General features: G+C 39.5%; 1 protein-coding gene across 1 annotated transcript in view; it reads left to right on the forward strand.

Annotated features, from left to right (window-relative positions):
* Positions 1–27,224, forward strand: part of TPH2 (tryptophan hydroxylase 2) — a 53,041-nt gene that overhangs the window by 5,714 nt on the left and 20,103 nt on the right. The window contains exons 4-8 of the mRNA XM_062613751.1: positions 3–103; positions 2,366–2,433; positions 7,679–7,875; positions 9,630–9,765; positions 15,234–15,360. Coding sequence (XP_062469735.1) covers positions 3–103; positions 2,366–2,433; positions 7,679–7,875; positions 9,630–9,765; positions 15,234–15,360 — 629 coding nt within the window. The remainder of the gene's footprint in view (positions 1–2; positions 104–2,365; positions 2,434–7,678; positions 7,876–9,629; positions 9,766–15,233; positions 15,361–27,224) is intronic.

Genomic DNA, 27,224 nt, shown 5'->3' on the forward strand with positions numbered 1-27,224 from the left:
AGATCTTGACTGTGTACCCTGGTTCCCCAGGAAGATATCTGAATTAGACAAATGCTCACAAAGAGTTTTGATGTATGGATCTGAGCTGGATGCAGATCACCCTGTAAGTGTAATGTAAAATTGTCTTGTAGATGATCTGTTCAGGTTATTTGCCGATCAAATAAAGAGCCTGTTAACTGCTGATTCTGAGTGCTGTTTTGAACATGTGATTTTCAGAAGGTGGGGATTTAGTTCTCTTCAGTAGTTTCAGTGAATTAATTTTTCTGTAGTAGGGCACTCAAAAAAGAGATCTTCTAGAAAACTTCACTGTTCAACAACTATGTCCCCTTTTGTTCTGCTTTCATTTATTTGTATTTTTTTTAATGAACTAGTTGATAGAACAGTTTCAAACTTTGAAGAGTTTAGATCAATATGACCTTTGGCTCTGCCACACGTAGCTCTTAGGTAAGAATTGATATTGACCTAGGTGTCAGAGAAGAAACAATTATGAAGGAGTACTTCCTTGGGCACTCAAGAAGTAATTACAAAACAAAATAGAACAAGATGTTCCTGTTTCTGCATGAATGCATCAGATGAGAAAGTGCCTCACGTTGTTTTCGGACTTTGATGACAGGAGACAAGCCTGCATTTCACGCAAGCCGTATGTGCACCCAAATGCTCAATGCAAGAGGCAGAAAAATAGATTTGTTATTGTTTTATTTCATATGACTGATGTCCATAAATGCTTAACCTCTGAGTCTTTAGATGGCAGATTATTGCAAGGATTTATGGTACATTTTCATGTGTTACAGATCTAAGTTTCTACCTTTGGACAATTTGGCTGAAAGATGCTGGTGATAGCTAGTTATATTCATTCCTAAAATAGGCTGGATTAAACTGGTATTGTAGGAAAATTCCATTTGAAAGGAAGTAGGTAATGAAATAAGATATCTGACTATAAGAATGTCTTGTAGTAGAATCAGATTAAACTCTACCTGTAGGTGATAATCTCCTTTGGGTTTTGTCACACACATTTTTGCTGGTATTGTCCAAGATAGTGAAAAATGTGTTTCTGCATTTGTGACTGCAGAAAGACCAGTTTGGTGTAGGGGACTTTCTGGTGATGCATCTGTATACCATGGTACTACAGGGCTTGTGCGGACACCTCTCTGGTGACTGCCTTGGCTAAGGAAGAGCAGGTACTCCTAGTGGCCCTGGGTCTGGGGTTCTACTTCAGTGTAGAAATGGCACTCAGGCTGCTGCCTTCTGTCCTGTCTGCTCCACAGCTTCTACAGCACCCATGCCATGGTGAGAGCTCAGGCACAGACCCTCACACCTGTGTACACAAGCAAAAGGACATCATGATGATGTCCCCTGGCAGCCCCACTTCCTTGTCTCCAATGTCACCTGCCTGCCTATCAACCATGATAATTGTCATCACCTTGTTTGGTTCCCAGCCATCTCTACCATGTGTGAGCCCTTCCCCCCACTGTGGGCCCACATTTGGGGAGTGTGTTCCTAGATTCTGGTTTCTGCCATATACTTCTTGATGATAAACTAGGATTTACCTCACATTTTCTCAGAATGGAAAAGCCTGTTGATTACCTTCAACCATGAACAGTAATCTGGTTCAAACAGAAGCTGTAGTGGCAGCTCATTCCAGCCTTGAGTCAATGGCTGTGACGGGCCATTTGATACTCTTTTATGTTCTGAGCTGGTGCCTTCATTAAATACTTGAGTGCTCTGCTGAAAATCTGCCTTCAGTTTTACAGACAATGAAAAAAGACATTTGCATTATATGAATATATATTTTACACTTGGGGGAACTCCTATAAACATAATTTACACACCATTTGTTAGCCTATGTGGAATGCTAGGTGTTAGAGATGGGGGGAAAAAAGCCCTGTGAAATCTGTGATGAGTCTTTCAAAGGCCACTTCTGGTGTCTGCCTTTGTGGTGGTGCATGGGTGCCAGAGGACCAAAGAGAATTACCCTGTTACAGAACCAGTACAGCACCACTTCAGCATCAGAGCCCTAACCCACTCCGTATTGGCTAACGGTTTTAGTCTCAGTTTCACTACACGCGACAGACTTTTAAATCCCGTGTACCATGTTTTCAGCTCTTGAATGATCTTCAACTGAGTAAGTCAGCACTTTTGTCAGAAGTTATTGATCAGACAAGGAGGAACTCAAAAAAAACTCCCGTGGGACTTTGGTAGGGAAAAAAGTGGAGGAATCCTTATCTTTTCTTGCAGTAGTGTAGCTAGTGTTAATCAAAATACAGTATAATTTAGTACTAAATAAACACTTTAATGATTTATTTTGTAATTCTTACAACCAGTTTTCTGTCCTTATTGTGAATTACTCTCTTCTTCCTTGCTTAAGGGATTTAAAGACAATGTCTATCGACAGAGAAGAAAGTACTTTGTGGATGTTGCCATGAGCTATAAATAGTAAGTACTGGCATAATTCTTCCCTGTGCTGCTGACTGTTTAGGATTCATGCTTTACTTCGTTCTGTAGGATGGAAGTTTAACAGTAGACAAAGTCATCCTTTAAACTTTGACTAGTTTAGTATAGGCTATAAATGGCAAACCTGATGCTTGAAATCCCATTATGTTTTTGGTACAGATACAGACAAGTAAAGCATTTGAAAGGTAAGCACTATCTCTTCAGCATTTTATTCATAGCTGCTAAAACTGAAGAAACTCATTTACAAATACTTGTATGTCTTAATGACAGACTGATGCACTGCTGAGTTGTACATGTCTGTAATCCCTTTGTAATTGGACAAGCTCACTGTAAATGAAATTAGTGTTTTCTTTTCATGTGCTTAGTATCCTGGACGCTGCAAAATGCCATTAATTGTTTTTGCTAACACAGCTCTAAATTTCTCAAAATTCAGTCAGTGAATTTCTCTATAGTGGAAGTGGTGTTGTTACCATGAGTGGAAATCAGAAAACTTTCTGTGCTACCTACAACCACCTACTGTGTTGCAATTTTCTTGTCACAGAAGTATTCAACTAATTCTAATCCTATTCTAGCTTTCATTTGCAACAGGCCTAAGCTCTCATTCTCAAGGGAACGAACATATTAGTTTCATATTCTTTTCCATTTTACCACACTTCTTCAGGTTTTAATTGTTCTCCTTTGGGATTTGTACCTATTTAAAGAATATAACACATTTTTTTTTTTTTTTTCTCCTTTCATAGAAGGCGCATTCTGTCAGGAAGCAAAAAAAGGGGTGAAGGTTTTTCATTTCCGTTTTTTTGTTTTTCATATAGGGCTAGTATATGGGTTGCAGAAAGCTGGGGGGACAGGAGGATTGGCTCTGCTTTGTGACATGTAATCCTGATTGTATTTCTCCTTTATTTCTGTCCCATTCCTGTTGTTAAGCTATTACCAATATAATAAATTGGTAAGTGCCAGTTCTGGTTCTCCTTTTTTCCACTCATGGTGGCATTTATTTAGCTGGGGGCTCATGATAGTCATCCAGCATACTGAGCTGCTGCATGCTAGGAGCAGGGTGCTGGTTGGTAGAGAAGCTTCCTAGGCTGACCAGGTAAGTCCTAAGTTTTACAGCTTTCAGATATAAACTGAGACAGTTTTTTTGTCTGTTGATTGATTTATTATCTTCTTCTGTTGATTGATTTATTATCTTCTTTTTTTTCTAGTCTGATGCTTGTGGTAGGTTTAGCTTCTTGCCTAGCATTTCTTGCAGTAAGAAATGGCAAGCAGGTACCTGTGCGTGAGGGCAGACTGTGTGTGTTCCTAGAGCTCTTTCATAAGTTGGACAGTTCTCCATTCACCCATGATGGTAACAGTAGTGCCACGCACTTCACAGCTGCTAAGTTGCTGGATATACCTTCTTTCCTTCTCCCTCTCAGCTGGTTAAGTGCTGGTAAGATCATGCAGCTGGCTCGCTAGCAGTGGTTGGTCTTCTGCTACAAAGAGGCGGGTTTTTTTTTTTCACTCTGAAACCAGTGAGAAAAATCTTTTCACAAAACTCACATATAGTAATCCTGCATACCCCCAGAAAAACAGATAAGGGAAAGGAAAAACCTTTTCTTTCTGTAGGTATTGAAGGCTCAAGAACCATTTCTGCAGGCACATTACAGAAACCAAACAACACAAACCAGATGTTATTTGCGGGTCAGATCTTGTACTACAGCAAAACTTCTCAGAAGTGCTCCTTCACCCTATTGATCTTTTCAAACCTTGAAAAGATTTCAAACTCTCCAGTTATTACAAGCAGAGGGAAAACAAAATGCTTCAAGTATTTTTACCCAGGGACTACAAAATCACTGGGAAGCCAGTGCTTAAAGCAGTTACTTAGAAATGGCAAAAGCTCATTCATACTCCACAGGTCTCACGCTGTGGTTATCGTAACCCCAGGCATGTGCCATGTCTGCTGGGCTATACTGTCTCTAAGTATGCCTGTAGAGACAGCCCAGGGAGACATGTAGCCTCAGCATCCTGCAGCTCAGCCTAAGCCACGCTGAGGGAAGGGCAAATCAGCTCGGGGAGGATTCCATGCTGCTACAGCTAAGCTGTTTCTGCTCCCCATGCTGAGGAGCTGAGATTTTTGACACTACGCTGGAACAGTCTTATCACTAATAACTATTTACTTATATGAAAAGAAAAGCTCTGTTGTAAGGACTGCTTCCCTTAGGGATAAATTCAGAGCATTGTCTTGAAACTCTTAGTGTCTTCCAGGTGAGTGACCTCCCTAATCACTTGCTGAGGCTTGATTCATTTCTACTTTTCCTTTGCCAGGAAAAAAAAAAAAAGTATTTTTTAAAAAAACAAAACCAAAACATTTGTTTCCTGAAAAAAATAATAGCTTTGGATGAAAAAAATTGGCTACAAGGAGTTGGCTCTGTAAATAAATTGTTGAATTGAAAATCCCCGATCAGCATTTCCTTTATGAATTGCTACAGTTATATAGTGGTAGATGCTCTGCTTTGTTTGAACATAAAAGAGGCCTCTGTAGTGGAGAGAGAGGGAGAAACACTAAGAAGGGAACTTGGAGAAGCAGCTATTTGCTGGTGCTGGGTGATAAAGGGAAAGACACATTAATAGAACACAGCAGTAAAGATCAGCTGTATGAAATAAATGGGCCAAAAAAAATTTCCTCCTTCCTTCACTTAGCTTCTACCCTAAAGATAGTGAAAATGTGTTGATGTTGCTAATTAATCCTTTGAGACTGATTAGGGATTGAAAAAGTGTTGAGAAAATTAAATCTGGAGGAAAAATACTACGTTTAAGAGGGAATTCATAATATGAGTTGATAGCTCATGACCGTGGCAAAATGGAAAGACCCTGTTTTAATAAGGGGAAATAAAAATTCAGGATGGCTTGGCTTGTGGAGTCATCTTACTCAGCCACAAGAAAACTGGCTATGCAGGCTGGCCATTTATGTGATTTACTGAAATGTTTGAGTGCAAGGTGGGTCTTGCTTGCTGAAATAAGAGGGCAAGAACAATGAGCTTTGCAGAGCTGAGTGAGAAAGGTATAGGTCTTCCCTCAAGTCTGGCTGCCTTGATCCTTTAGATAAAGAAAGCAATGCCATGATCAGCTAGAAATAAGATCAGCTCTCCTAGGCATAAATCCTATTAAGGAATTAATGTTCAGTGAACCTTACTTCAGTACTAGTGAATTAATTGAAACAATAACTAAGTTATAAACCTTTTAGTGAGCAGGGACCAAGCTTCAGATCCTTGGTTGTGTTATACCTCTCTAGTGGCAGGCTAAATAAAAACCTGAGTTTTTCACCTGGTGCACACACTTCTTCCTCTTTGCTGGGCCAGCGCTGACCTGTACTGGCAGCATCCACAGTAGAGGTCAGGTATGAAAAAAAGTGACAAGGCTACTGAACAGTATTCTGGCAACCTCAGGTGGATGGAGCAGTAACCTGCTTGTATCTGTCATGTATGGTACAATTTAGAATAGCTGTTATGTTTTCCGTGAGCTGGCAGGCAGCTTAAGGCTGATAAAGTGTAAAGGTGAAGACAGATACTAGACCTGAAGGACTCACTCCTGCTGCAGAGTGGGCGCAGACCCAGTACAGCTTCAGCTGATGAGAAATGCTTCACTGAATGTGTTGCAATTCCTGTCATGTCTGCAAAAGAGTGGCTGAAGGGGAACTAGCGGGTGTATTGTATGTTCAGTGAGTCCTTAACAAGAATGAGTACCTCATACAAAGTAGCCTTTGACTGACAGATAACTGCTGTGGATCGAAATTCTTTGATACAGCGAAAGGCAAGGGGATTAAATGGGAAGTTTTCAATAAAGATGAGAGAGCAGCCACAGTAAGCCTGGGGCAGATGAGCCTCTCTTGTGCACGTAGGGACTGCATAGCAGCAATCACCATATGACATGAGGGCTCGTTCCTTGTTACCTTGTACAATGGAGATAGGCAACACTATGAACTGGGCAACAACCAAGATGGAAAGTTCACCCCCAGCAGAAGCGCAGCACTGCAGTTCCGCTATGGCAGGATTCCCCATGCCCAGTACACCCGTTCAGCTACTGTCCGTGGTACTGGAGAAGCTGCAGCACTGGTCTGGGAGCATCCATGTCGCCAGCCCTGTACAGGGGAGTGGGAGATAGGGACTGATGGGGAGGAGGAGGATCCTCTGAATCCCTTTGCCAATGTGTAGTACATTACAGTGCAGGAAAAGAAGATACTTGCAGAGAAGGCAGATTGTATTCATGATATAACATGAATTTTAAATCCAGAGAAAGATTATAAAGTGTATTCTAGGGAGATAGACCTGATAATGTGAGATGATGGCCCATGACCATGGCATGGGAAATTCCTTGCAGCTAAATACAAGGTAGTGTAAATTGGAAGGATCCCTTCGTACCCTTCACACTATCAGTTTTGAATTAGCTATAACCACTCAAGGCAAATCCTGGATATCAGAGGCAGGCTTACAGGTACTCTGGAAGGCTTTTCTGTACATCTATGGAAGGGCGAGGAGGCAGGGGAATGGTGCAGAAGAAAGGAAAAAGTAATTAAAGGAGAGATGTATTTAGAGGCTTAGTTACACCTAGGATAGGCTGTTGGCTCTGAGGTGAGCTTCCTCATGGTGTCATCCTGCATGAATTTGGGGTTCCAAACATATCTGCATATGTAAGCAACCATCTAAACAATAAATATATGTATTTCAGCTGGATCCACACATTTCTAAACATCCATATAACTGCCTGATCTTCACTTTGTAAAATGCTAAGTAATGATGCCATGTGAATAGTAAGTATTTTAAAGAATGCATAGTAAGTGCAGTCTGCTGATGGTCTTACTGAATCTACAAATTAGACTAAATAAGGATCTTCAGCTAACCACTTGCTAAGGCATCAGTGACAATAAACGGAGAAATATTACTCTGGTATAGGAACATGGCATATAAGAAATCCATCTTTCTACTATGATATATATGAAGATTAATAGTTTCATTGCTTAGTAAGAAATACGATTCTTAAGAAATGAATGCAATATGTACAATGTAACATAAATAAGAAAGTCTAAGATAAAAGCATCTAGCTGTAATTTCAAAATAGTTTTTAATAGTTTTAAAAGTTTGTGTCTTCCTTTATTTATTTAAATAATAATTTTTACAGAAATTTTGCATCCTCAGTCTGTCCAGAATCTGGTTGTATTCAGATGTATTCTGCATTATTTTGTTTTTTACAGTGGTCAGCCCATTCCCAGAGTGGAGTACACAGCTGAAGAAATTAAAACATGGGGGGTGGTATTTAGGGAACTCAGTAAACTCTATCCTACCCATGCTTGTCATGAGTATTTGAAAAACTTTCCCCTGCTGACTAAGTACTGTGGATACAGAGAGGATAACGTGCCTCAGCTGCAAGATGTTTCTGTTTTTCTTAAGGGTAAGTTCCATATTGGGTTTGTCAATATGTAAATAGAGTTCCGTGAAAATACTCTTTTTTTTGTTAGATACAAAGCACATGGCGTGAAAAGACTCTCTGCATTGTCAGTGGACTTTAGTTTGGCCAGAAGTATCATTCTGGTTTTGACATTCTCCATGGCAGAAAGTTTGTTGAGTCAAAACAGTTGTGTCTGTGTATTTGCAACTAGGAATTTGAGTTAAAAAGCTGAAGATGTATCATGTAATGTTATTACTTGACGTTCCTCTCTTCACAGAGAGAAAAGTCACTCACTACAATGAAAAGAAAGAGCAGAGTTAGCTCTGCTTTTCTGATTGTACCACAGGGTGGGAGTTCTGATAACTGCAAGTGGGCATCCCCCTAAATATCCAGGCAGGTAAAAGAGGGAATAAAATGACAAGATAATTGAATTTAAAGAGGAGAGCAGGTTTGGAGGACAGGAGGCTTCCTGAGTGCTCAGTACCTAAAGTCATATATTGAAAAAAATCAATGTGACTGCATAGGTGATCTGGTACCTCTCTTTAATGTTATTTTTAAAGTGACCAGTATATTACATATTTAAGTTTGAAAATACTCTTATTTTTCATCTGTAATGGAGATTTATCCCATATGGAAGAAGTGGCAGACATGAACCTGCTATTCTTAGCAGGAGAGGAAAAGCCACTAAAGAGTTAATTTAAGGTTTTAATTTCTCCTCAAGGATCTTTCAGATACACATGCTTGTTCCTTAATCCTCTTGCTCAGGAGCTTCAGGAGCTCCAGAAGTAAAATACTGTAAAGATGGGTGTTTGGAAAAAAATATTATGTGTTGTTAAATGTTATGAGAGGAATTAGCAATGCATTTTGCCCCAGATATGTGTTGAAAATCTTTAGCTAAGAGAAATACAGAATTTGCAATGAAAGGCTTCCTTTCTTCATCCATAATTTCTGTTTGTGAACACCTGCATTTGGTAATAACTGACTCATCACTCTTAGAATTTGGCTATGTCCTTCTGGGTGTCTCATGTATTGTATTACGGTCTCTAAGGAATGATGCTAAAGTGTATGGTTTCTTTCTCCCTAACTAGAAACTCAAACCCTCACACTCCTTCAGAAGGAGGTTTTCAGGCTAAATACAGCAATAGTAGTGTCTATTAAAAAACTGGAACATCCTCCTGTAAACACTTGGAAAGAATAAAGAATGAATTTGGGAGAGAATTGTGCTTTTCAAAGTCACTGAGTGAAATTATTTCCCACTGGGACCAATCTGACAAAGAAACACTTCGTTAAATATTTAAATGAGGATCTCAACTGAGAAAGCCAGTATTTTACTGTCACAAACCATAATTTATCTGTAAAAATAAGAACAGATTTCATTGAATCCTGCTCTGTTCTGTTAGTTTTTAATATATGTTACAGAAGACATCTTCTGTTTTCAAAATTTCTCTCCCATTTGGTACCAGACATAAAAATCTATGATTTGAGAACACTTACGGTACCCTACCATCTTTTCTAGATGAATGTATTCAGACCCACTTTGAAATACCTCAAACTGTTTTCATTAAACGTACACTATCAATGCAAGGTAGTTCTCCTATATAATAGGTGAAAATTATGTGTGGTGATCTTCAGCCATGATTCTCCATGTCATGCTTCTGGTACAATAATTGACAACATATCACTACCTGTCCTCAGAAACTGATACAATGATATACATATATATAAAATGTGGTATTTTATTGTCTCCTTCACTTCAGAAAGGTCTGGCTTCACAGTGAGACCAGTTGCTGGATACTTGTCTCCCCGAGATTTTTTAGCTGGCTTAGCATATAGAGTTTTTCACTGTACTCAGTACATACGACATGGCTCGGATCCTCTCTACACACCGGAACCGTAAGTTGCTACATTTGCTTTAGTTTTGAGAAAATATGCTCACTAGATTCTTAAACGACCTAACTGAATTTGTCAAGACTGAAAACAGGAACCTTCCTTCAAGTGTAAAAATCTACTTACACCATGGATGACAAAACCCTTTACATTGGTGAGCCAGAATTTTATTCAGGGGCTTCTTTTGGACTTTTTGCAAGGCTCTTAAATGACTGGGTTGTTTATATGGTGGGTAAAAATATTCTATCTGGATTATATTTCAGTGAAAAATAGAGTTTTGAACTAAGCATTTTGAACAAGTATCTAAAATTTTATTCTCTGGTGGACAGCTAAGGAAAGAAGTTGGGGAAAGAAAACCCTGAATCAACTGAAAAAAAATGTTTTCAGAATTACAATTTGGTTTTCTTACGTCCCCATTTATCTTTCTTTGGGTCAGACTCCACAGCTGACCTTCATTTATCTCCAGTAACACAACACAAGCAGTCATGAGGCATTAGTCTCTCAGCCAGGGAGGATATTAGCTATAAAGCCTGTTATAGGGGACATGTTAGAAATAAGAGGCTTTCATGGGACAGCGTTGCAGCTTTTCTAAAACAGAATATTGTGAGTTTGGATGAAATATTTCAGCATTTGGTCTCTTGTTGAAAAGTAGGGGGAAAAAAGATCAAAGCGATTGTAGTTCTTGTCGTGTTTTATATATGGTGTGCTCTGTACAGTAATAACAGAACAATACATGTCAGTCAGATAACATGGAAGTAGTTTTACCAAAGTCATACGCTGATCTTTTAACCACAAGGAATGACATTTTCGCAGTGAGTCAGTCGTCAGGTGGTTAGCATGAAATTGTAGCTGTTGTTTAGTCAGCCTGGACTACTTGAGTGTATTTTTTTTTTTTTGCCCAAATTTACACAAAGGATTCATACATATATATTCAGCTCCAGCCTTGCAAACATTTGGATGCATGCCTAATTTTGATTTCATGAATAGACTGCCAAAACCATGGAGTGATATTTTTGGATATGAAAGGATTAATGAAACCGCATATTAAGCTGGAACTAAAAATGCTCTAACATTATTCTGGCAGGAGTCACCAGGTGGTGCTGTTATACACTTATCTACTTTTTTCCTCAGCATGTGAACTGGGCAAAGTATTTGCTGAAGTGCTGTGAGGTTAGTTTTGTGTGTGTGTGTTTTCCTTTTGGGAAAGAGGTGGAAATCCCTGAAGAAATTAATTCGTTTCTGTAACCTCTGTAATTATAATTTATACTTTGTAATTATAATTTTAATCTCTTAAATCTGTGGGCAAATTGCTGCAGTGTAAAAGAAGGGTTTTCATATATGATGCTGGACCTCTTCTGATCTATCTGAAAATATTTCTAGATATTAAAAAAAGAAATTTGGAAGTACCAGATTTTGCACCCATGATTTCCTCTCCTGTGGGAAGCCAGTGTCTCAGATCACAGCACCTGCCAATATTCAGTAAAAGAAGGATGACATTTATTAACTTAATGCAAACTGGAAGATCATTTTAATCTATTGATAGGGGATTTAGGTACATAACTCCAACAGGAACAAAGGAAGGAACATCTTCCAGGAATCAATTAAGTGTGTCTGTGCTTTTCTTGATGTTCTCTCGTTCATTGATTTGTATATTTGAGACCCCTGTACTTTTCAGGAGGGTGCTGCTTACATTCACAATTATGCAGTGTGTTACAGCTGATCCTTAATAGTAATGGCAGCTGCTTTTTTTGTAACCTTTCTGGTCGTGGTGCCTGCAAAGTCACTGTGTAGTAATAATAGTTCAGTTTTTGGGCTGAACTTAAAAATCCAGGTTATAGTCTTAGCAGCTTTAAATTTAAACTGACAGAGGAATGAAGCTGTCATTTTCTAATGCTGTTACTCTCGTTTTGCAGACCTGTTTCTTCACATAAATTCAATAGTGTGTACTGACTATTAGGAACTCCATAGAAAAATTCTGAAAATACCTTTTTAAATGTGTTTTTCTTTTTATATGTATAGTTAGAGCATATAGTAAGTGTTATCAGAAATACAGAGTGAAATCCTATTTTTTTTTTTTAAAAATCAATGGCAAAACTAAATTGACTTGAGAGGGGACAGCTCTTTGTCTCTGCAGTAGCTGCAATGCCCTGAGATCTGCTGGTTGATATACGGGGCCATAACGAGATTTGCTGCAGGTTCCTGGCTTGGTGAATGTTGCATTTCAATGACATAAATCTGGTAAAAAGACTCCCTTTGACTTCAGTGGGCTTTCCATCAGATTTAACACCCAGGCTATAGAGCTAGATACAAATTAGAGAGTTCATTTGGTTTGATCTGTATCACTACTATATGCATTTTAGAACATTTCTTTCTGAGTTTCATTATGTTTCTACTACATTCACAGAGCTATATAGATTTCCTCTGCTCTGCTAACTAATTTACTCCAAGAAAAATCTTTTGCTGTGAAAAGTGCATTACAAAAATCTTATTTTCTCCGAGCAATGTGTGTGAATAAATTAAAGGAACTTAATTATTTTCTGAACAAAACAAAACAAAAGAATCAAGCTTTGGTAGTTAAATGAAGAATTATATTGTTTAGGCTATCTATAAAGGGCCAGGCTGGCAGGGACATCTAAGAGACTCCAATGACAATACTGAATGGTAGTTGATGGTTCTGCCTAGAAGATTTTGCTTTGTTGTTTTTTTTTTTATTGTTGGTCTTTTTTTTTTTGTTCATATGATTTTTGTTTCAAGCTCCCCTCTTTATAACTGCATATTAAAAATACTGTTTTGCATAGTTTTAATGGAAGAATCTGCAGGCTAAAGGCATGAGACAAATAACTTCTGCCTCCTCATCCTCCTCCCCTTGTCAGGAGAGACAAGTTAAAGGGGCTAGGCTTTGTCTGTTCTCATTTTGTTTGCAAGGGTAGAAGTGACACAAAGAGCCTGTGTCCCAGTTCAGAACAAGGAATAACATGTCTTTGCTTATTTGTTTCTGGGAGTTGTGGCTTTAGCACAGGAAAACAGAGATGTAGACACTCATGCAGGTACCAATAGTAGTGATGCTGCTGTAGAAGCCTTACCCGAAGCCAGGAATTTGAAGCCAGTTCCAGTATATCTTTGCTCTTGTTATTTGAACTACTGATACGAAGTTAAATACATGTGGTCTGATGCAGTGCAGCATAGGTGAAATACTCAGGAATCAATGTTGATTTCATCAGTGAAGATGAGAAATGAGAATTGGAGTTTGAGCACTGGACTTCCAGAGAATGGGCTTTGTGGCCCATTTCTGTGTTGGAAGGTGATGGTTGGAGGAGTCAGGTTCCTCCAGTGAATTGTTTGGTTCTGGGAATTCTCTGGGTATATCTATCAGACTACAGACTCATTTTTACTGCTGTCCTTTGCATTGTTAGCAAGCTAAAGCTTGCAGGAGATGACAGAAGAAATTGTTATGTCTGTAACTGGAGGAATTTAAGAAAGGTTATTAACTGTTGATGATTATCGTTCAAGCGATGCAAACCATCTCCTGAACAAAGAGACAGATACCATGCAGAGGCAGTCAATTTTTCAAGTCTGAGCTCCAGTGAGAAAAGGAGTATTATCTAACCTATGGGTCTTGTGGTAGGCTACTTTGATCATCTCGCAAGACTCAGAGCATCACCAAAGGGATGTGGAGATCATAAAAGAAAAGCCTTCTTACCAGCTGCTTTTGGAGAAATTGGGAATTTCCAGGGCTCTGAAAGGACATGCAATGGTGTAGAAACAAGGGAAGAAAGATTACTTTCAGGACAAGCTTTATCAGGCAGTAGAAAACAAATGCAAACAATTTTCCTTATGTAAGTATGATGTCTGATACCATTCCTGCCCGCCTGTACATATCAAACATGTTTTATGGGTGCTGACTAAAAATACTGGCACACAGCAAATTTGAGCACTCAGCCCATATTGCTACAACTGAATCTGTAGTCAGTGTTCATGGATCATGTTTGTTTTATCATGCCAAAAGTACTTTTTGTTTTATCAGGAGCAAGATTATCTATTCACCTCCCTTGCTTCTTTGGGAAATATCTGTGTCTAGGAAGGAAGAGAAATGAAACTTGGTAATTTCTCTGTACCAGTGAATGAATTATCTGTATATGAAATTGGCTTAAACTTGTCATGTACAACTTCAGAATGGTGCTTGTCTCACCAAAAGGCGTGAATGTAACATGAGCAAATGTTGCTAAGCGTCTGTCAGTGAGGCCGTCTGGGCTGAGAAGAGAAGCTTCTCTGTCTCCCTTCAGTACTGAAACTCTATTTGAGAAGCTTTTGGTGAAGCAACCTAGGAATGCCAAAAATGCTAATCTTCATTTGCATGCATTGAGAAACTAACTACTACTATCTACCTAGACACAGTTGCTGCAGCCTTCTTGGTGAAGAATAATGAGTAAGGAGACTTTAAATAATACAGTGTTGTTTTTCTGTTCATGATTTATCTGAAGTGTCAGGTTCTCTGTCTTTCCAAACAAAAATAGTTTATAAAAGACAAATTGGATGATTTTGGATAGAAAGCAGAAAACTTGATGTTTTTTCCCTGCCTTTAAAGCATTTGTTTACAGCTTAAGAAAAAGAAAAAAAGATAAAAAAGAAATGTCTTTGAAGAGGCAAAAGCAAAGGAAATGTCAGATCTGATTTTTAAAGTGAACTTTACTACCAGGTCCATTATTTTCTTAGCACAAATGCACCAAAACTTTCAGAATTGTTTGAGAGCTTTTATAGATGATGCATGTGCACTTCCATTAGGCTGGTTGGCAGTTTTTTGTACACTTATATCTGCACTTTGTCATGGCTAAAATGCACTTACAGGTGTGGACAGCAGTTCTTTCTGAAATGATTTGGCTTCTCTGCTTTTTCTGAAACCTGCTTGGTGAAAAGTGGACCAAGTTACAAAAGTACCCAGTAATTGTAGAAGGAACTCAGGACTAAACAAGAAATCAAGCACACAGAAACCGCTGTAAATATTACCCTGAATTTATAGTGGGAAGTGGCAAAATATTTGGTTGTAAAGTTGTACCCACATGCAAAAAGAGGAATGGGGAAGAGGAAGAGGAAATGTGTTGGATTTGAACTTGATGCACATGGAAAGAAATGCTGAAAACCGTACTTGTGAGACATCTGGCTTTCCTTTGGGCAGTTCAGTCTTTATGGTACTAAGCCTGGAAGACAGCAGTGATTAGGCCCTTCCATTCAATCTAGAAATGATGGGGAAGTCACAGAACAGGTGGGGTTAAATGATGTATAATCTATTTAATAGAAGCAAACATGAATATTTCTATGGAACCATGCACAGGGAAGAACAATTACACTGTAAAAAAAGTGCTTCATGGTAAGACTTTTAAAGTAGAGGTCATATAAAATGGCTTACGTTTAATTAATTATGGAATGATTATGGCCTTAATTTCTGTAATGATCTCTTTTACTTTTCATGCCTTCAGGGATACATGCCATGAACTCTTGGGACACGTGCCTCTACTTGCTGATCCCAAGTTTGCACAGTTTTCACAAGAGATAGGACTTGCTTCACTGGGAGCATCTGATGAAGATGTTCAGAAATTAGCCACTGTGAGTCAAAATCTTTTTATGGCATGCTCTCTCATCTGTCCTCTTTGGTTGATTAAGTGATGTGCATTATCTCATTAGAGCTTGACTGCATTTTCAGGTTGCAGATGACTATGATGTGACAGTCACAGAGTTTTAGGTATTTTTCCATTGATTTTAATAAGAGCAAAGCTAAACGCACTAGTCTTCAGGTTGTCAGTTTTATGTTTTACATGAAATAACCACCAATTTTCAGGGCTGAATGAGATGGATTTTCATGAAATTACAGAATGGTTTAGGGAAGGGACCTTAAAGATCTTCCAGTTCCAACCTCCTTGCCATTAGACCAGGCTGCTCAAAGCCCCATCCAACTTGGCCTTGAATGCTGCCAGGGATGGGTCAGCCACAGCTTCTCTGGACAGCCTCTTTCAGTGTCTCACCACCCTCACAGCGAAGAACTTCTTCCAAATACCTATCTAAATATACCTTCTTTCAGTTTAAAGCCATTACTCCTTGTCCTGTCCCTACAAGCCCTTTTAAAATGTTCCTTCCCAGATTTCTTGTAGGCCCCCTTTAGGTTGAACTTACGAGGTTTGCACTGGCCCACCTCTTGAGCCTGTCCGGGTCCCTCTGGATGGCATCCCCCCACTCCAGCATGTTGACTGCACCACACAACTTGGTGTCATCAGTAGTCTTGCTGAGAATGCACTCAATCCTGCTGTCTGTGTCAGCAACAAAGATTTTAAACAGCACTGGTTCCAACACTGGCTTCCGAAGAATGCCACTTATCTCCACTTGCACATTGAGCTGTTTGGCTACCTAAAGATGCTGAAAACAAGTAAGCAAGGTAATTTTGAAAATAAAACTACATTTTGGTGTGTGCTCTCATCTCTACACTGTTAGCTCCTCCACAGGTGGTCACTTTGGCTCTTACCACTGCTATTTCTACTCACTGTTCTGATTTGCAGTTGTTCAGTGTATTGTAGTGTATGATGGATTTTGAGATAACGTTGCATCCTTGCTATTGCTCCTGTTGGAGAATATATAGTTACTAACCCAAGGCTGTGCAGCAGTAGATCTAGACTGAGGTCAAGTGCCTCAGCTAGTGGCTGTGAGATGGATTCTGTATTGCATCAAATGAGGCACATGCCAGTAAACAGTGTGAACTGGAAGACGTGGTGTGTTAAAGATGTTAGATGTTAGATGGCCTGTGTGTTAAGCACCCTCAGGTTGCACTGAAGTGCCCTGTCAAGTTGCCGGGACTCTCAGCTCCTGCCTACCTGTCAGCCCTGTTGTATTGCCATTTCCAAATCACTCATATGCAGCCCTTTGCATGATGACGTAGGTTAGTGATCCTGGTCTATACCACTGGCTCAGTTCAGTTCTTTTAATTTATGTATGCTTCCTTTTGTGGATCCTGTTAAAACTGATGCTGCAAATAATTTAGTGAACTATATTGTATTAAAAAACAGATCCATATTGAAATATTTTTGTGTCATGAAAAATTTTGTGAGATCCAGTAGAAGAATTGGCTGCTTAAAAACTTGCCTAGCATACTAGTGCGTTTCTGTGCAAGAAATGCTGTGGGGATTTAAAGGGTTGGAGGTAACTTGGACACAGTTTGAAGGTGGATTCAAACTGTAATGGTTTTGATGCACCGGCTTAGCAGTGGCTTAGAGTCCCATCTGCTGAAAAAGGCATTTGTACCCATTTGTTTGATTTTAATCCTGCAGCCCTCTAGAAAAAGGCTAGTAAATTTGTTTAAGCAACCATGCTCACTCCTTAGTTAGACAGGCTCAGTGTCTTGGTCATGGCCAGTTCCCCTCATATGCTTCAGGGTGTGTTCCTTGGTTTTCTAATGGATGTTGACTGAGAATAAACTGTTGTTTGTATGGAGGAATCATGAAGGTTGTGTGTCTGCAGATTTGCTAGGAAGGGACTTAGTAGGAAGCAGATCTACCTTGTCACAACCTGCAGCCTCAAGAGAAACTAGCTAACGGCTGTCCCTGGAGGTACTTTGAGGAAAACAGTATCTCCAAGTCTTTTACCCCAAAATAACCTTGGATGACATGGGCCTGTTGCAGAAGACAATGTTGGGACTGGTCTCTGTGTGGAGAGATATTAATATAGTGACCTCTGAATAAAATAGAAATACTTTTGCTCCTCCCTGTCACAGAAGTTCCGAGTTATGACTGACTCTGTTCCCAGTTACAATGCTGTCATCTGAATAATAAGCTGCTCCTGAATCACAAAGGCAAAAAGAAGACAGCTGAATCACTTTCCCTTATCACACTGAGAATTTGATATCTGAGTCAAAGTTGATTCCTTCTCCCATGCTGGAAATAGCTCTTTCAGGTGGAATAGACATTTAGAGAATTAAGGTAACCCAGGTGGTGTTATTTTTCATAGAAGCACAATGTGGGCCTGTACTCTCCTGGGGCAGGTGCTTGACAAATACAGAGATGTTACTTGCCCTAAAATTTGCAGTGTAAACAGTCAATTTGAGAGCAAGTAGAAAGAACATCTCTCAGCAGTGAGGGTGAGGAGGCCAAGAAATTCATTCAGCTGGGCACCAAATGTCACCTGAGCTGCTGTTAACTGACTTTTGCAACATTTGGTCCCATTTGCGTCCTAGATAAAAAACAGAGACGTAGCAAGCTGAGAAATGCCAGCCAAGATCTGAACACAGAAAAGCAGTGCAGGTTCCAGTGAGGCAACTTCAAAGTAAATAGAGAAACAAATGAACAGAGAGAGAACATGCATATTAATGAGCTCGAAGCAGTATGTGCAAAGCAAGCTTGCCATTAGCATGACCTGTTTCAAAAGACAGTGACATTAACAGCTGAGCCATTACATGGAGGACAGTCGCTTTAGGAAGAGAGGAAAATACCTCTTAGGAATTTGGACCAGAAAGGGAAGAATTATTACAGGTGATTTTGTTATCTTTTGCTCCATTCTGCTTTCAAGAGTCACAGAGTATCAGCTTTTATAGATCTGCTCTTTATGCCCCATTAGTACTGAGGTGCAAAGGAAACGTGCTGGTTTTGTCCCTGTAGAACTGATACAGTGGATGTAGAGCAAGCTGGAGGCTGGTCCCTGGGCAGACTAGGAGTGTTCAGTAAATTGCAATTAATCACATCTGTGCTGAAGGCAGGGTTTAAAAGGGAGAGCATTGCAGGGACTGATGTTGGCTAGCTAGAGGGAGAAGCATGGCTGCAGGGCAAGATGGTTGACTAGAAAGGATGCAAGCTCCCCTCATCCTGTTGTTTTGAGTCTGGTAGTCAGATGGGGACAAGGAGAAAGAAATTGGTTTTGCTCCTTTTAAAACTTACTTAATCATTCTTGTCATGTGAGGGGAGTATTGAAAGAGCCAAAAAACTAGCTTTGCAGTGTTTTTTAGAGAGATGCCATTTCCTTTACAATGTTTTAGAAGAGTAAGAAAGAGAGAAAGCACAAAAACAAGTGACTGAGAGGTATGTTACTGAAACAAAACAAAATATTTGCACAACCCGTGCTTTTGTTTGTAGTATGGTATGATAGGGTTACTAGTTAAAGAAATACAGTATTAGCCATGCATGTCTTAGTGCTAATTATCATCATCACTAATGTCTTGTGGTACTCTGTGTGACTTTCTAAAACCACTTTCGAGTTGATTTTTCAAGCATGACTGGTCTTTCTTCTCTGACATAGTACAAAAAGAAACAAAGGCTGTCTTTTCTGCTTATGTATCAAACCATAAGCTGTACAGAGGACTTGACATGCGGTGTTTCAACTAATTTATGTAATATATCATTTCCAACATATTTAACAGCATGTAACATAAGGTTTTGTCAGGAAAATTGTACAAAAAATACATCTTGGTTTACACTTCAGTATTACCTTGTAATCCGCGGACTTGGGAGCCAAAGCAGCTGTCTTTGTAAAGCTGCAATGAAATGACTCCCAGCTCCCGATGAGTTGTTTCAGTACAGTCCAGGTTTGGAATGTGGTATGCATAGGATGTGTTTGTGTCTATGAAATTCAGTGGGGCACATTAACTGGTGGTGATTCAGAAAAGAAGTTAGCGGAGTGTCTTTGTATGCAGTTTATCACCAAGTCTTTCCACTAGGAATTTGGTAATTAGGGCCTAATTAGTTGCACTAAGTTTTTTTCCAAATTGTTTCTTAATGGAAGCTACGTTGAAACCTTCAGTTCTCTAGAACTGTAAAATTGTCATTGTTTCATCTTTCTCGATAATATTTGTTCTGGTATTTTAATAGCATGGGACAGTAGAAATCAAGAAATTTCTCCTGGTTTTGCTGTCCTTTATGTGGAAAACTACAATAGAGAATTGCTTCTGAATTAGAAGGAATTGTAGAAGATCTTGTAAATGCATTTCAATCCTGTTAGGAATCTAAATGTTTTACCTTGCCCAGGTGATGACTGAGGCCAGTGCTTTATTTCTAAAGCTGACTTTAATTGATCTGTGTAAGTATCCAAGCAAAATATTTTAAAGATATATGCTGGGATAAAAACAATGTTTAGAGCTGCCTCCCTGGGAGAAGCCAGCAGTAATTCCCGTGAGTTTACTTGCCTGTCTTCCCTCAGGATCTATGTTATCTGGTCTTGTTGGCTTCATTCTAGTTCTTCTCCCACGCTGAACAACTGGCACATAATTCAGGACAATTACACATTGTGTTTGCTGAGAGGAAAGCCAGAATGGAAGAAATAGGAGCATTGCAGATAAAGACTGAGTTGTATTTAGTAACTTAGGCTAGATGCAGCATTTGTAGTCTCACTAGGCAGAACAGACTGTTGCAGTCTCTCATCTTCACAAACAACAGGTTAGATTTCCCAGAAGGGCTATTTGATAGTGCTAGGCCATAAGTACAGCTTGTGAACTGGATTGCTGTCTCCCCCCATGAATGAACAAATGAAGCCGAGACGAAAACTATGAAAATATTTGAGATTTTGAACATTCCCACTGTGCCTCTGAAAAACCAAGATTGCTTGCATGTTTCTTGTTTATAGTGATAGGCAGTGAACTAACCACTGTTGTAAGTCTGTGATCAGCTCCCCTGCTGAAGTTATTCTGCCATATGAAAATAATTATATAGTGGCCAGCTGAAACCTGGTATTATAACCCAAGAGCTATGGCAGTCACTGAGCATGCTGAAGTTTAACATTCAAATCTGCTCAGTCTTTTTACTGTATCTCAATCGCATGCCAAAATTGTGTGATGAATGTGCGAGTGAGCACAGTGAGTACCTTAAGTCCAGTGGTGACATAATGGAGTTTCTTGCTGATGAAACCTTGTGGCTTTCTTATTCAGTACAAAGTCATACAGGCCTGTTTGAATCAGGAGAGAAGCATAATTTACTGATGGCTTACTTTCCTTTGATTGGTGAGATGTTGCTGGGCACACTGACTGCTGCTCTAAAAGCATTCCCTAATTTGTGGGTTTGCTCTATGTAATGTTCTAAAGGAATTAATGACAGGTAATGATCTCCATTTTTAAAGGGTTTCAGCAATACTTTCTGATGAAGTAGCTGAACCACTGATGTCAAGTCCTTCCTACAGTATGCATAATCAAAGAGGTGAGCAGAAAAGATGGTATGTATATCACAGAGCAAGACTAAAGGCAAAAAAACCTCACAGATTCCAGGGATCAATATTTAATATTTTAGAATACTGCAGTGTTTCCCTGCAGAGCATTTTCACAGTCATCATGTCAGCAATTCATGGCACAAGAACAAAACCTCAGCAGCAACAAAACCTCACTAGCTTTGTAGCTCAAACCCAGAAGGCTCTGTACTACATAAAAATAAGCTGGCATTCCAGAGAAGTTACTACAAGGAGAATTTGAAGAGTTCTGTTGCTGAAACGAGAGCAAATGCTCAATGTTTTTTTTCAGGAATTGTGACAGTTTGTTGAGGCCTTTGTTCTGGCTTTGGAGTGAAGTCTGGATCTGCCAGAATTGCTGTGCTGGTCAGGCCACATGCAGTCATAAATATCTGCTTAGGAGGGATGCAAGAACAGGATGAGGATATATGGTTATTTTTAAATGTTTCACAAATTTCTGACCAGTCAAAAACTTAGGGAGCTCTTGAGCCAAATGTGGTTTCTACATATTTAATTATCCTGACTGGATTTCTGTCCAGAGACAGCTGTTATCTTTGAAGACACGTGCATTTTTACTACCTATTTTAGTAACTTTGACAAAGAGCTCTGTGGCTCAACTATTCAATGTCTGGTGAACTACCTATTTCTGTGGTTTTACCTGATTCCTGATAGCTTTTTTGTATTGGAAGAGAGAATGATTTAATAGTCCCTGCATGCTTTCCCTACACCGTTACGACTTTACAGAACTGTTTAATTTTCTCCCTTAGTTGTCTCCTTTTCTAGTTTGAATCATTTGTTTAGTTATTTATGATGTGGAAGATGCTTTGTAACTTTGAGCATGTTACTCCTTCCCTGAACCCTTTCCAGCTAGAACTGGAAAAAAATGTGAGGGAGTGTCTCAGTCATCAGGCAGGGGAGTGGGGTAAACGAGCATCTTGAACCCTAATCCAAGTTGGTTAAGAGCAGCATTGTGGAGTTCAACCAGTTTTGGATGTACTTGCTATAGAAATGGGAGCCTTTTGCATGGCAGGAGGAGTGGATCTGGTGGTGTAGATCTAACACTATTTGCTGCTTAGAGATGGGAGAAATGGGCTGGGCTGCATGCAGGGGTGAAGTAGGATTCAGTGGATCCATCCTCATCAGTCAGCACTGTTATTCAAGGATATGAGTCCCTGCAGTTTCTGATCAGCAGAAGTACAAAGGGGTGATTCTGCTGCTGCAAATTCTGTGATGGTGTAAGTGAAGTAATTTGGTGGACAAATTGTGTGTCAGCAACTGCATTGAAGGTGGGGAGCTGGACTGCTGATGTTGGAATTGTGGTGGTTTTTTTTTTTTCTTTCTTTGTAGAGGGTGATATAAAATACTGGTTTGCAAAACATTTTTAAACATTCTGCTTTAACTCATTTCTGGGCTACATAGGTCAACACAGGATGTGTTAGGTCTGAAAATGAAACGTCTTGTGCTTTGTACTGTGTTACTCAAGGTTAAGACGGTGATGCCCCATGAGGGTGCCCAGTTGATCAAGTCAGTGACCTGCTTCTTGAGAGGATCTCAGGATCTCCCTAAAAGACAAAATTTTGCACTCATAAGTAACTAGAAATAGTGCTGCTCTGTAACATGCTTGTATGTTTGTATGCTTGGGCCCAACCCTGAAATGAGGAAGCTAGATGCAAGAGAGAACTAATTTGACTTAATTGAGAGGAGAGAAGGAATTAGAAATTTCACTGTAGAAATAATATGGCTCCTTTTAGACAGGATGCAATTTATGAAGATCAAGCCCTAAGCAGTTAGAATCACTGAAGAAAAAGCCTCTAATAAAATAACAAATTAGAGCCAGGCACTAGATTTGCTTTTATTTCTTGTAGCATTATGTTTCCAGAAGTGGTTAGATCATAATCTGTGAGGTTACTGAACTGCAAATGCAAATTTACATACACACAGTAATACATTTTGACATATAGGTTAACAAGAGAATGGTGCAAATTTCACACAGCACTGCCTTGCTAATTATGTTGGTTTATTTTCAGGAGCAACTTCATTTTCATTAAGAAATTGCAGATTCTGCAATAGTAATCTTTGCTGGTAGTTCGGTAGATCACACTCTGAACATTTGCTCTGCTACAACAGTAATGAAAATGAGCATCAAAAAAAAGCTCAGGAAGGATTTGTGGAGTTCAAGAGTGTACACAAATGGCAAGCATCAGCCATTTTGGTATTGGATCCTGTTGAAATAGGTTGAGAAGTGGGTGGAAGGAGTCTATGAATTTTAGAATCATAGAATAGTTAGTATTGGAAAGGACCTTAAGATCATCCAGTTCCAACCCCCCTGCCATGGGCAGGGACACTTCCCACTAGACCAGGTTGCTCAAGGCTCTGTGCAACCTGGCCTTGGACACTGCTAGGGATGGGGCATTTACCACTTCTTTGGGCAGCCTGTTCCAGTGCCTCACCACACTCACAGTAAAGAACTTCTTCCTTATACCTAACCAAAATCTCCCCTTTTTAAGTCTGAATCCATAACTCCTTGTCCTGTCACTCCAGTCCCTGATGAAGGGTCCCTCTCTGGCATCCTTGTAGGCCCCCTTCTGATATTGGAAGGCTGCTATGAGGTCTCCACACAGCACTATTTTGATAGGGTTTTTTGCATATTTGTTTTCTCTTTTGACCTAAGGTAGGAAATGTATTAGCAAAAAGGTGTAAAGTGTCTCTTATAGAACATATGTAACAGAGACAAAAGAAAGGACCCAGCATAAGCTTCCAGTTGTCCTGAGTTCAGCAGTAGCAGTCATTTTTCTCCTTAATAGCTGGTACATTGCTGTGTTTTTGACTCTCAGCCGGAGAACAATGCTGATAACATCAATGTTTTTAGTTGCTGCTCAGTAATGTTTAGTCTGACCAAAGACTTTCTGAGTCTCATGCTCTGCCAGGGAGGAGGGGAAGCCGGGAGGAAGCAGAGACAGGACAGCTGACCCAAACTGACCAAAGAGGTATTCCATACCACAGCACGTCATGCCCAGTGTATAAACTGAGGGCAGTTACTCAGAAGGGCTGGGTCACTGCTTGTGTCAGAGCGGTTGTATTCTCTTCCCTTGTTATTTCCCTATCATTATTATTATTGGTGGTAGCAGTAGTGGTTTCTGTTATACCTTAGTTACTGGGCTGCTCTTAGCCCGTGGGAGTTACATTCTTTTGATTCTCTTCCCCATCCCTCTGGGAGCCAGGGGAGGAAAAGGGGGGAAGTGAGCAAGCAGCTGCGTGGCTCTGGGTTGCCGGCTGGGCTAAACCATGACACCAGTGAGCAACAATAGCACAAGCATATTGGGTAACAACTACAAAAGTAATAGGAATAAAGGTTTAAATAAAGAAAATGGGGGTGGGGGGAAGTTAAGGAGAAGTTTGGAATATATTGCTAGTGCTGTTCCTGAGTGCTCCAGTGCTTTTACTGATATATTGAAGGATAGAGATAATCCTAGGCTCTATGTAGATACCATTCATACTAACACTACTACACTTAGTTTTCTTTGGTCATAGCACATATATGTGAAACTCACTGCTAAAATGCATTCTTGTACAGTCCAGAACTGCGGAGCTCTCATGATGCTAAAGCTTTATGTACCATAGAACATCCCATACTATGTTAAGAAGTATTCTCAGAGGAATATATAGGTGTTGAAACAAACTAACAAAGTAAATTTTATAATTTGCTCCTTTTTTTATTGTGTTTGTTTACCTACTTCTGTATGATTCTGTAACACAGAGTGGTAATTATTTGAGTCATTTGCGCAAGTTGTGGAGGTCCTTCATCAGCATCACACAGGTATATGGGGAAGTGAAGGAATTCAGCATGTGGCAACTCATTTCAGCCATGTCTAGGTCTTAGGACTGAGGGAATGTCTGTGCTGTGTGTGCACAGCTGAAGGAGTTGGCTTTATCCATGCTTTACGTGGAGCCAGAGCAGCTGAAGAATGCTGTGCAAAACCAGCTTTGGTGGCTGCAGGTAGGGGCAGCTTCCTGAATGCAGATGCCCAGTTATCTGGCTGGAACCTGCAGTGCTGTTAGGGTGGGCCAGCTCTAGGTTCCCCTTGCTCAGGGATGTGCCACACTACACAGTACAACCATGGCTGCATCCCTGCACACCTAGCCCTCCCTTTGGGGGTCTGTGGGCCCATCAGGAGAAGAAAGCCAGGAGATTCTGCTTTCAGGCAGAATCCAAAGCAATTATGTGTAATGAAGAAAGTCCTTGAATCATGCACTTACCTTTTTATTGTGTGGAATGTTTCAGTAAATAATTTTGCTTACAGAAGGGACATTCATACATGTAGCTACTATGCCTAAGCCAAATACCATCTTACTGAAGGAGTCTTAAAATTCATGTCTGTACAAAGCTGAAAAGATACTAAATATTCACAACTATGCACTAAACTGCATTGTTTTAAATACTGGTTTAGGGACTGTGTGTACCACATGTGTTCAGTTTAATTCTCTGATCCAGCGTGTTCCTGGGTATTTTCTTTGTATGCACAGATAAAAGTATGGAAATAAGACAAAATATGCTTGGTATCCATTAAGAGCTATATATATGCCTAGGGCTTAATTACTTAATGCTGCAGCTTTGGAAGTGGTTCTTGTGCTTGTTGTCATCTTTCTGTCAAATTGCATCAAAGTGCTAGATGGAATATGGTCCCATAAATTTTTAATAGTGATATTTTTGGTGTGATCTACCATAATGATTTTGTAAGTATAGCTGAATTATCTATTTATAGGTCCAAGCCTGATGCTAAACATGACCAAGGGGAGGTTTGCCATTGCTTCCAATGAGTTTAGGTCTGTGGGCAAAATACTACCTTAATTTCCATGTATACAGCATCCAAAAGGTCAGTAGAATTGCTGTAAAATTAATGTTAATAATTTACTTGGCAAAACTTGTTATTTTGGAATATGGGTTTCTTCAGAGGAAGAATTGACTCCAGAGGACACATGACTTTGCAGTTTTGTCTCTTCCTCTGTCCAAACCAAGCTCATGTGGTACAGCATGCAATAAATTTTTTTAGCTACTTCTTAGAGCTGGGAGTCCTTCTGATGTTATTGTATAAAAGTTCTTTTTATTTGTTGACAATTTAGAAAGGAAAGCGAGTGCTCGGCCCGAGAGCACTGTTGAAGCCAAAGAGGGGCTTTGTGTCCATTAATTTTGATTGTTTTTGTTTGATTTTAGCTGTGACTGAAGTTGTTGCAGTGTGAGGTGGGGACAACATCAAGGTGACAGTGCCATTTCAGACACACTTTGAACAAGTCCCCCACTCCCTTAATCTGTTTCTTAGATTCACGCTTACTTTGGGATTTTGCTTTTGCATCAGACAAAGCATTAGTTTTGGCAAGATAACCTTGTTTCATTTAGCATCGGTATGCTTTATATTTTCTGTAAGTTGTAAGAACTTTCTATAGATCATCATAGTGTCATTGATAAAGATGGTGTCTACTAATAGTGCTGGGTAAAACAGTTTGAATTCAGAGCTTTTTCAAGACATGATGGAAAGAGTGGGTATTCCCAGATTATCTTTTTTTCCCCCCATAAAACACTTTACTCTTTTTCTAGCGGTTTTTCTCCCTCCTTCGAATCAGTAGACTGTAATTGTTACAGAGTTTGACTATAGAAAATGTCTAAATATATATTTGACAATACATTTTAAACTTCTAGAATGTAAACACCATTATAAGATAATTTTAATATTGAATAAACCTATTAGATTATAAGCAGATACATATTACATATCTGCAATGAATTTAGGACCTGTATGAGTACAGAGATCTTACATATCAGTTCAAGATCACTAGTGACCATTTCATGTCTTCATGTCTTTACTTCTAGACCACAGTCTTGGACTTGGTTCAGTGAAGAGCTGTGATCTCTGCTCACAAGTACTTGCTCAGTATAACTTTTTTCTAACTTGCTGAATACCAGTTCATGTGATTTGCTTTGTGGTTACAGGCTTCTGCCAGGTAACTCAGTGGTGACTCAGTTGATTACTCTGTGGTTACTATAGATTCATTTTACGTGCCCTCACTGCTGAAAATTGGAGAGCTACAAGGAGATACTCAGCTACTTGAAAGGGATTCTGTTTGGGGCCATGAAAACATCTTCAATTTGGATATATTTTTAGTATCAAAATTAATAGATACTTAAAATTCCCAGAGCTACTTTTCTTCTTTGATCTGCCTGTCAGCTTGACAGGAATAGAACTTACACTTTTGTGTCGATGCCTACTACCTTTTTTGGGGGGGGTTGTGCA

Source organism: Pezoporus occidentalis, unplaced genomic scaffold (assembly GCF_034315485.1).
Source record: "Pezoporus occidentalis ecotype Australia unplaced genomic scaffold, CSIRO_AGI_Poc_V1 ctg17, whole genome shotgun sequence".
NCBI lineage: Eukaryota > Metazoa > Chordata > Aves > Psittaciformes > Psittacidae > Pezoporus > Pezoporus occidentalis.